General features: G+C 41.7%; 1 protein-coding gene across 2 annotated transcripts; it reads left to right on the top strand.

The window, feature by feature from the left end:
• Positions 1–605: 605 nt before the first annotated feature.
• Positions 606–9,494, top strand: TM4SF20 (transmembrane 4 L six family member 20). Of its 2 annotated transcripts, none has more exons than XM_090284819.1 (4): positions 606–847; positions 4,979–5,044; positions 7,895–8,046; positions 8,949–9,494. In XM_090284819.1, exons 1-4 carry the CDS (start codon positions 665–667, stop codon positions 9,229–9,231), a joined length of 684 nt encoding a protein of 227 aa, XP_090140945.1. In that variant the 5' UTR covers positions 606–664; the 3' UTR covers positions 9,232–9,494. The 2 variants fall into 2 exon arrangements, with proteins under 2 accessions (XP_090140945.1, XP_090140935.1); XM_090284809.1 differs by having other exon boundaries at positions 8,946–9,494.
• The last annotated feature ends 1,559 nt before the right edge of the window (positions 9,495–11,053 follow it).

Genomic DNA, 11,053 nt, shown 5'->3' with positions numbered 1-11,053 from the left:
TTCCTCTGTTCCATTCTGGTCTCCATACTTGAACATTTTCAGTCTAGTTGCATTAATAAAACCTCACACAAGGCTTGACGGAGTTACCTCTAAGTCTACAAAACTGAAGTAATATGACATCAAAAAATTTTAAATTTTGTGTATTGCCTAAACTTTTGACTAATCAAAAACAGTTGTAGATGAGGTATTTTCCCCGATATCATATATTATCATATATATATATATATATATGTATATATATATATATATATAAATAACTTCAAAGTAAGGATCTTCAATAGCTGACAATAATGTCAATACAAAAGGAAAAACAGTTTATATTTTGGATATTCTTGCCTTCACTTTTATAAGGTACACTAGTAAAATATGTTAGAGAAGCATCTCTTAAATCTGTTCTTTGTTCTTAGTTTCCACCTGCCTGTTTTCATGCATAAACTTACCTGACAGAATCTATGGACCTTACCCCACCTCACCATAATGTAAACTTGTCCTTGCTTCCTGTTCTCATGACAATGTACTTCTCTCTTGGACTCTGAACTAGTTCCAAAATTAATTTCCATAAGTGCTAATCTTTAACTAGGTCAGAAGGCTCAGGGTAAAAGGCAATACAGTGCCACACCAAGAGCCAGTCTGAGAGCACTTCCAGCTGAACCAGGGGGTGACCATGACTTGCTGTGAAGGATGGACATCCTGCAATGGATTCAGCCTGCTTGTTCTACTTCTATCGGGAATAGTTCTCAATGCAATACCTCTGGTTGTCAACAGAATTGATGAAGGCAAATTTCTTCAAAACCCCATCTCTTGCTTTGAGTGGTGGTTCCCAGGAGTTATAGGAGCAGGTTTGATGGTGAGTAACAATTTTTTGACTTGATGTGGAGAAAGTTCTGTTTTGCCAAACTCCTAATGACCATCTTTCAGCCCTGCAGTGAGTTATGTCTTGCCTTAAGATACAGTGAGGGGTCATGGTATGGTATTAATTTATACTGGTTATCAGTGAGGAAAAACAATTTAAATAAATTATGTGGTACAAGCTAGGGAGGTTGGGCAAAAACAATAAAATTGATAAAAGTTGGTTGGGTATGCCTATAGCATTTCTTTACATGTATGGCTGCTCTTCCAAGCTTTCTAGTTAGTGTTATAGACCTTTTGATTTAATTCCCTTAACTTTCCTTTGCCAACACCATGCTCGAGGTACTCACAGGGAATACAGTAGGAGTGGGAAGCGCTCAGTAGGAATGAGAAGACACATTCCACATACGATGAATATCCTAGACGATGATAATTGCGTGGCATGAATATGGCATTGCCTGCACCAAAGGGAGCTGGCCTAAGAGATTTGGGACCTGAAACTCTGGCTCTCTGACCTCAAAGACTTCTTGACTTAGATCTTATCCATAGCCCAGGACATTGCAGTGCTTGGTTAATGCTAAGTTTGGTGATTATTAGTAGGTCTATCTTTGTTGACATCTGCAGCAGAGCAATATATGTAATTCAGAACTCTCCAGGGTACCTGATCATGAATCACCCGAAGCACTTGTAATAGATTTATAGACCTTCTCGTGGGAATTCTGGTGAAGCAGGCCCCGACAGGACCCGTCTGTATAGAGGGATAAACTCTGTTTTGGGGCCTGGCAGAGTGTCTCAGCTCTAGGTCTGTCTCCAATATTACTGTTTGCAAGTCATTTACCCTCTGATTTTGTTTCCGTATTCATAAAACGGGGATGCGGATTTTGAAGTCTGGAGATAAAGTCAGCATTCAAGAGGCTTGCTTTTGTTTGTTCTACCACTTGGGTGCTGTCTAATGGGGCCTGATTAATGTCAGAGGAATGACCCTTTGTTTAGACGTGTGTGCACGTGTGTGTGACAGTTCAATGACTGATATTATCGAAGTGTTTTAGAGATGCTGAAACATACAGGCAATTTTTAAAGACATTTTGGACAGTTTTCTACCTGCATCCCTAGTCCTTAATGATGATCAGTTACTGCTGCTGGTCTGCTCCCCAGACTTAAATGGAAACACTCCTGAGTCATTATACATTAAACTTGAGATAAATATTTGTCTCTTTGGCGGGCACACTGGACTTGAGATCGCTGAGGAACCAAAAGTCCACTCTAGGAAGCATTCCCCGAAAGTTGATGGTTTCTTTGCATTTAACACCGTGAGGAATGTGTTCACTCTGCTTTAGGTAGAAAGAGCTCCTGAAAGGAAAAGCTTTGGAAAGTCGTGGGCTCTTTCTTCAAATTGCCATGAGAGCTCTCTCCCAGGCTGAGAGAAAGCACAGTGCCCAACACAGTCATGCAATTGCAAATCACTGTGTCTGTTTTCACCCTTCTAGAGGCTTCTTTCTATTGAATAGCATGAGCTTCCTTTTCTTCCAGCTTGAGCCGGAAGTCAGGAGCCACTGGCCAAGACTTATCAACAATGGCAATTTCCAGGAAGCTCCTAAAAGTTCCTATGTTAAAACCATTTAGAAGAGCTCGTGTAGCTTCAGTATAAATTGACGCTACCACAAAGCCCAACACAATAAAAAAAAAACTTCTTGCTAGTATTAAAGGAGCTCAGGTGATGATGGCACAATACCTTCCATGTAGGGGACAGAGAAGGAGAGAGACAAAGACACAGAGAGAGACCACCTCGAAGTGCTGGCTACTGGGTTCAAGCTTTACATGATCTCATTTAATCTCTACACTAACCTGGATGAATAGCTCTTCTCAACTGTATCTTAACAGACAAGCAAACAGAAGGTTGGGGACATTAACAAGGTCACAGAGTAGCTGTGAAAGCCAATCCCAGGTTTATCTGACCCCACCAGTATTAGCACCGTAATCCACAGCACCTGTTTTCAGGCTGACGTCATGGGGAGGTGCTGTCTGTGACTGAATCTATAAACTGAAATGACCAGGAAACTGCAGCACAGAAAAGTTATATGAGCCTGGGAAACAGTTTCAGAGAAGCTGGACTGCCTTGTTTGTGACTAAGTTTATTTTAATTGCCCTCAATAAGTACGAAGGGTATTACATTAGGCTATCTCTAACTCAAAACCTCAAACAACTCAGTGAAAAGTTCAATCGGCCCTTTATAGATTGAACCCCAACCTCTAGGCTAGGTTCACAAGCAAACAGGTGGGTGACAGAGAGCTCAGAGTACCGGTGTGTTTTCACGGTTCTTAGCTATACGTACGGGGAGTTCTCTATGTAAGATGGAAGAACACCTTTTTCAAAGGGAACTGTGTCCTTCCCAACATCTGTCAAAATACTGGCTAGTTCCAAATACTGAACTCTCACTACACTTGTAAATACACAGAAAAGTTAATAAAGAAGAAATTACTGTCTGTGATCAGCATTTTGCCATAGTTTTTGAAATCTTTCCAAAAATGCTTTAGCATTTAAAATTAGTATTGCTTCAAAAACAGGTTTTGGGGGAAGCAGTAAGTAATAACTATGGAATTGTATGTTTTTCTGACTTAGCCACAACAGAGGTGAGCTTTTTTATCTTTTGAAATCATGGCTAAGAGTGTTATGTAATTATCTTCAACTATTTCATGCTAAATGAAAAAAATTAGTAGATATTGTTTTCCCAAGCACTAAAAAAAGACTTAAAATGTTTCTTCTAAAAAAATACAGGTGTGGGCAAATGTAGAGTTACAGTTGTAGTACAAATAAATAATACAGTAATTAATGAGGAATAATACAAGAATACACTGCAAACCTACTTTTGCTCACCCCTGTACTAAGGCCATTTTATACAATATTAATTGTAAGCCTGATCTCAATCATGCTTGTTATTCATTGAGTTCACTTATTACACAGTCACAATACTAATTTATCAATTATTAAAGTCTTAGAAAAAAATGTTGAATGTTAAACAAATTAGATGTTCGTATAACAAGCATTTGCAAAATATAGTTTTTGCATTGGCGATGAGCTATGGCTTTACTGTTTTCCTGTTCAAGTACTTAGAGGGTTCGTAAGAGTCTGAATTCTATCAGTTTCAATGGCCTGCAGCTTGTCTGTACTTCATTTGTAAATCGTATACCTTTCTTCTAAAACTGAATAGAAGTCCGTATGGGCTTCTGTAAGGGAAGGGAACTATGAAAGTAAATATTCAACATCTCTGAAATAGATTAATTCCAAAGGAAGACAGCAGAGTTTCATTTACATCAAAAAGTAAAATGGAATGATATATCCATTCAAGCTGTAATTTAATGCTGCTCTTTCTTCTAACAGATTCATTAATTTTCTAAACCAGCAGTTGGTAATTTTTTTCAGTAAAGGACAAGATCCTGACTACCTTAGGCTCTGAGAGCCAGTCAGTCTCTCTCACGACTGTTCAACTGCGCTGTCGGTGCGGAGGGCGGTCACAGACAATATAAGTGAACTGGCATGGCTACGTGCTAGGAAAATTTTACTGATGACAAAGAAGTTGTGGGCCATGGTCTGCCAGTTTCTGCTCTGCATGATTTGCTTCTCAAGCTCAGAAGGCTGTACGGCCAATGAGGGCCACAGAAGAAGCGGAGTCCATCAACACACACCGACAACGTCCTTGGGAGCTAAAACTTCTCCCCTTCTCTTCAGGGCTCTTGGCTGTACCCGTGAATGGCTGGGCTGCCATACGCACACGCGGCCTCTGAATTATAAGGGTGTTGGGAGTCGCGGCGATAAGTCAGCAGCACCAGTAACAACACAAAGTGCTCTCCGCAAGGGCCGAGGGGTCCGCAGACGGGCAGAGCGGGTGTGGTTTGTTAGGAAATAGAATAAGAGTTGGAAACTGCTCTCCCTAAATCCCCCGTCCCTCCCTGCCCCCGAGTCTTCAGGGTTGAAATGCGGGGATCAGAGATCACGGACGTTGCCCGGTTTCCTTCTCGTTCTCTGGAGCCTTGATTTCCCACGGTTGCTGGTAAACAGGAGGGAGAGATTGACGCTCTTACAACTGATGAGAAGGAGTAGGACTCATCTTTCCTGTTGATACCGTTTCCAGGTCGTGCCGGCAACAGCAGCGTCGTTCGCCGCCAGGAAAAGAGCGTGTTGCAACAGCAGATCCGGAGTGAGTAGGGCCGCGAGGCTGGGGCCCCGGGCGCGCGGTGACGGTGACAGGCGGTGACGCAAAGCCACCCTGGGTCTTCTTCGGTAGCTACCAAGGCACTGCACGGTTCCAGCGGCAGGGTCACAGTCCTAGAAATGTCCTCTTTGGATGACTTTATGATATCACAGATTGGAGGCTTTTTTTTTTTTTTCCCATAAAAATAGAACTTTGGAACCAGCCTCAGACCTTTCCACAATCTTCAGTTTATAAATCGCACTGAGAGCTGCAATCAGTTCCATAATAACAAAACACTTGTTATTTGGGTGCTGTATACAACTACATAAGAAAAATGTATCCTCAGTTCTCTCGAGCATAGGAAAGATTAGTTTGCTAGGCTTGGAAAGATAATTGCTCTTATTCAGTTAAAGACGACACACTAGTTTTATTTTCAAACATTCAGTACATACCTACTATAAATAAAATTTTAAATAAGTTGAAAGTAATAAAAATTAGTACTTATTATCATTCTGTCAGTATGCTCAGAACACATCCAAATATACTACCTTATTTGATTCTCTCAAAATCCTCCAGTGGGAAATACGATCTGTTGCACCGACCAAGAAAGTGACCCTCAGAGACAGCAACTAACTTGCCAACTACCTAGACCCGTTAGACTCCCAGGTTCGCCATCTTTGCATTGTTCATGTCGCCGACACTGTTATTAATAACTCTCGAGGGCTCTCGCAATTCTCTACGTGAGGGGGAGGGGGAGAGATCGGTAAATAAGCGGCCACAGTACATTCCTGGCTGAGCCTGAGACGTGAAAGCAACGGTTCTCAGCCTGATGCGACACAGGGAATCGCTTGAAAATACCAATGCCGAGTGCACCCCCCCCACCCCCCGAGATTCTGTGCATTTTCCAAAAACACCACAGATAATTCTAAGGTGCTCCCAGGGCTGGGAACCATTGTTTAAAGAGGTACATATTTAGAACTGTATTACACATTTTTATTGATAATAGAAAACTTATTTTTTTGTCTCAAATCATATTTCCATTAAGAATCTCTCTTGCATCCCTTGCCACCCCACACACATATCCTTTCATGACAAGTTTGTCCCCTTCTCAGTGACCGTTTTCCTCTCTCCATTGAGAACATAGTGGGTTGAGAATAACCAAACCTCTTTTTCATGCAGGTGCTGGGCTCACTCACTGGCCGAGGGTAGGGGGCACCAGTTAACAGTGCTCACGCTCTATCAATAATAGTGGTGCTGGCTACTAACCCACCAGTTTACACGGATGAGGGGCAACGCGCTATTGAGAGTGTTTAGCCACTTTCCTCACCAGCCATGTGCAGGCCAGTGTTTAAGTCATACCTTGTATCTTCCAGGTACAGGTAGGACCGAGGCATTGGCGAGGTGGCAAAGGGAAGAGGTTGTCAACCGAGATTGGCCTCCCTCTTCCAACTGTTCCCACTATTTCCCCCGCTTTCACTGTCCCCTGCGCTTTCCCTTCAACCATGTATTGATTTTGTTTCTGAATACTTTGATTTGGCTGAGTCATTTACAGGAACCCCAATTCTAAGAGAAATACAGATCTTGCAATGCCCTTCTAAAGCCAGGCCTCACTGGAGTGATGAGAAGTCGGAAACAGACGACCAAAATGTAAACGCAGTGGCACTTCTTGATAAGCAAATTGAAGTAACTTTCACAGGCCATCATAGGGTGGGAGAATCGGGATTTGAATTGCACTCCCAACCCATCATTCTGTTCTTTCTGCCGGAAGAAGTGTAGGTCACGGATGAGACCTCGAGCACTAGCACTTACCAGCTGTGAGGTCCTGATGCCTTACCAACCTCCCTGAACTTCAGTTTTTCATCCATAAGATGGGAATGCTAATAGCCATCTCTTGGGGCTACTAAAAGGATAATGAAGGCCAAGATCCCTCAACACACACTATTTAAGTAGCCACTTAGTCTGCTTACACATTAGAGGCAGGTGTGAAGAATACAGCACACGGACCCTCTGGGAGCGGCAATATTATTATCCCAGCAACAGAAAAGCACTCCTTTCCTTCATTTCTGCAGATTTAAAAGTCACAGTTAACATCGATTAATAAAACACTTCACTGAAACAACACAAAGCTTTTTGGAAAACATAATACACATACCCCGACTTTCATTTGGGCTTTAACAGTTTCTAAATTGCCAAATCTCATGCTTTTTATTTTTTTTCTGTGACTGATTCATGAAATGAAAGATGCTTAGACGCTTACGATCTTCCCCCAATCAGGTGACATTTGGCAATGTCTGCTAACATTCTAGTTGGTACAACTGTGTGTGTGTGTGTGTATTACTGGCACCAAGTGGGGAGGGACATTGTGTAACGCACAGGAAAACCCCAACCGCAAAATGCCCAAACACCAGCAGTGCTGAGGCTGAAAACCTGTGTTCTAACACTATGCTGTCAATTGATCACCGCAAAATGCTGACCACTGGCCACTTACAAGGTCAGGGCCAAATCCAGGTTAAAGATTTAGGAGTCAAGAGAGCAGACATCAAAATGGGAGTGGGGGTTATGATCTAGGCAAGGTTCTACGAAGCAGGAAGTACACAGAATAGAAAGGAGGAACCAGACCTTAGTGTTCAGTTGAAAGGGACAAGGTTCAGAATATTCAGAAAACGTAGGTCTACTCAGATGGCAGAGACCTGGCCCTCCATCTTCTTTTGTAAGTCACATCTAATTGCACTGTGACCTGAACGTCTAGAGCTGTGAGGTGACCAGAGAAGGGCGATGGCAGATGATGACGCTGGAGCTTGAAACAGACCAGGAACATGTCATCACGAGCGCAAACGCACCTGCTTTACTTTTCAGATGTTTCTCTCATCGCTTCTGAACGTGGTCACCATCATCGGGGCCGCGTACTGCGTGTGGGTGTCCACGCAGGCTCTCTTGGAAGGTCCGCTCATTTGTCAGCCTCCCAGCAACACGAATGTCAGCTGTAAGCTTTCACTATACAACTTACAGTAAGTAACCTGACTGCCACCGACTGTCTGACTCAGCAGCTGGTACATTTTCACACCCCAGTTGTTACGGATCAACACCGAAGACATTCCCTTTCCTATCAGATTGGAGGTCTAAAATTAGAGCTTTCATCCACAGGTGCTCTGCACACATTGTGCGCAGCAGATGACAAGTCATTGCCTATCAGGTGCCAGGTATCTGGAGGGGAGAGCACTCAAGGTGTTCCCCTTCTCGGGGTGACACAGTCACAGTGTAAACACTTGCAAAGGGGCGATCCTAGGCCTGTGTGAACTGCAGGAAGCACTCTCCCAGCCCATGTGCTCAAACGCTTGCTTTCCCAGCTTGAACGGCAGTCACCGGAACCTGAAATGCAAACACTTCGAAGAACGTTTAGTCCTATTACGTAGTAAACCAAAGAAAAATCATCTCAGGATGTAAGTGTCAGGGCAAAAAGTTTCTCACTTTCCTTTCCTTGTTACCATGGGCACACATCACTTTAATTAGACATATTTAACATGCTTTTACTGAGTACAAATGGTTTATCTGGTTTAGGAGCAGATGCAACACTGTGGTTTTGCACCAAGACTTAAGCTCCTTCAAAGGGGAGGGCTCTTCTACTTTCATATCTGTCGCAAGTAGAACAGCATCTGCACGAAGAGGCTGAACCACATACAATGGGTGATATTCAACCACTTTTGACATAGAAAACGTTTGAACAAAAGGTTGAATACCTGTTAGAGAACACGGACACACGCTCAGAAACCCTGATCTTAACTATAATTTCTGGGCACAGTAATTTCAAAAGTACTGTTTTATTTACTATACTTACCCTTTTCTGGGCACAATGTTGCATTCTTTTGCTGGACAGTGAAAATTCCTATCTTTTCTTTCATTTTTCTAGAAGGACTCATCCAGAATCCGTCAATCTACAGTGGTTCACTAATAGTTCCTGTGTTGTTCCTAATGATCTGAATTCTACCCTTGTGAATGACGCCGTGGCAAGTGAGAGAAAGTTCACCGTGCCTTCTGGACCTAAAGAAGATCGATACAAGACTATCCATTTCTCAGTATTTGCAGGTCTACTGCTCGTGGGAAGTTTTGAGATCCTGTTTGGACTTAGTCAGATAGTCATTGGTTTCTTGGGCTGTCTGTGTGGAGTCTCCAAGCGAAGAAGTCGAATTGTGTAGTTTAACGGTAACAAAATGAAAAGATTAGTAGTTTGAATCATCTGAGAATTACATTTAAAAGGCACCCTTTTGTAAGTTAGAAGTTCAAGAATGGAACATTATCTAGAAAGCTGTAGTAATTCTTTTAATCCAAAAGGTGGTTGTTAAGTTACCTTTAAGGTGATTAAAAAAATAAATCAGCCTTTGACATATAAAATAAACCATGTTGGTAAACACATAATGCTTTTACATGAAACAATAAAAATCATCAGTAGTTGACTTTGGGGAGCAGTGAAGCTCTGAATTTCTTTTGTCTCTTTCTGTATGGTTTGAATTTTATAACTCTATATTCTTGTGAGTGAAGTGAGGGAGGGAGGGAAGACAAGAAGAAACAAGTTATTCTGGAAGTAAAAATATGGGAACTTTTTCTTGTATTCCTCTATTAAATACCTAACCTGAATGGAATCAAGTTTTTAGACTGAATTCCTAGCTCACAGGAAATCCAGGGAAAGAGGACATTTAGAACTCAGACCTAAGTTCTAAAGGTCAGACAGTAAACAGACAATAAGCCTTCTGTTTTCAACAAGGAAATGTATAGGAAAAATAAAAAGTGGAATGTGTTGAGGGAACGATTCCATACTGAGAAAAAAACAAATGTGTTTCCACTAAATGTGTTATGTGGACCTTGCTGGGGATGATTGGGGAAACCTGTATGAGGACTGGTTTAGGTAATTATTAAGGACGTAATGTGAACTTTCTTTATGGCTGATAACTGTTTTAGGGCTATACAGGAAAATGTCTTTATTTTTTAGAAATGCATTTTTATGTGTTTGGGAGAAAAGGTCATGATTTTAAAATACTTCACCCAAAAGTAAAGCAATGGAAAAGTGTTAATTGTTATATTTAGGTTACAGGTACACAGTTATACTCTTCTCTTTTCCTATGTCTGCATTTTCACAATAATAAAAAACTATAAATACCTAGGAAAAAATCAGTCTTCCAAAAGCTGGTTTCTGTATATGACAATCTTTAAAAGACAGCACAATAAAATAGTATATTTACCATATTAAAATGTTATGAAACAGACTAAACTAAAAACCTACAATTTTCTGAATGTGATCATTCCTGCATTTTATTTCAATTATTTACATTCATTGGGCATAAGGGTCTAGAAGTAACTTACAATATTTACATTGTAGCTGCCCCTCAAAATTAGTTAACATCAAGAACCTGTAGGTATTTTTTTCTGAACCCTTCACTGCATAAAGAGGTTCTCCCCATACCAACTAGTCCTCGTCCATTAATTCATCAGTGACTTCCTGCTTCAGGGTAGCAAGGCCTCTCCTCTGCCCAAGCCCTCAGACCCCCCAGACCAATCTCTGGCTCAGTCTTCTTTATCCTCCAGCACAAATATCATTTCCTGAGAGGCCTTCCCCAACCACCTAATGAAAAGGCATCCCACAACCCTGTCCTTTAGCATTCTTTCATTTCTAGCACTCACCACAATGATGACAGCAGTTTTATTTGTGGTTTCTTAAATTTCATTCTCCCCGTAAGACGATAAGCGCCATGGGTACAGGATATTTCCCTTATTCGCTCCTGGTATACTCAGTACCAAGAACAGTGCCTGACAAAAGCAAGGCCATCAGAAACATCCTGCTGAATGAATGAATGAATCCCATTGTTGGTACTTGGTTTGTAGTGGACTCGATGATTAAAGGAAACGCCAAACTGGGAGGAGCCGTACGATTAAAACACAAGAAAAATAACATGACAGCTCACTGTTTGCAATGGGACAATCTTCTCATCCCCTAGACGACCCTGTTCTCTAGAGGGTCAGGAA

Source organism: Furipterus horrens, unplaced genomic scaffold, assembly GCF_987537825.1.
Source record: "Furipterus horrens unplaced genomic scaffold, mFurHor1.1.pri manual_scaffold_1, whole genome shotgun sequence".
Lineage (NCBI taxonomy): Eukaryota > Metazoa > Chordata > Mammalia > Chiroptera > Furipteridae > Furipterus > Furipterus horrens.
Note: the sequence above shows the minus strand (reverse complement) of the source record. Positions and strands in the feature narration are given on the sequence as shown.

Excerpts from the sequence above, each read along its gene's own strand:
- TM4SF20 (XM_090284809.1), top strand. The coding sequence starts at position 665 with ATGACTTGCTGTGAAGGATGGACATCCTGCAATGGATTCAGCCTGCTT. Across the intron at positions 5,045-7,894 it reads GTTGCAACAGCAGATCCGGA|ATGTTTCTCTCATCGCTTCT; the intron begins GTGAGTAGGGCC and ends TTTACTTTTCAG. Across the intron at positions 8,047-8,945 it reads CTTTCACTATACAACTTACA|AAGGACTCATCCAGAATCCG; the intron begins GTAAGTAACCTG and ends TCATTTTTCTAG.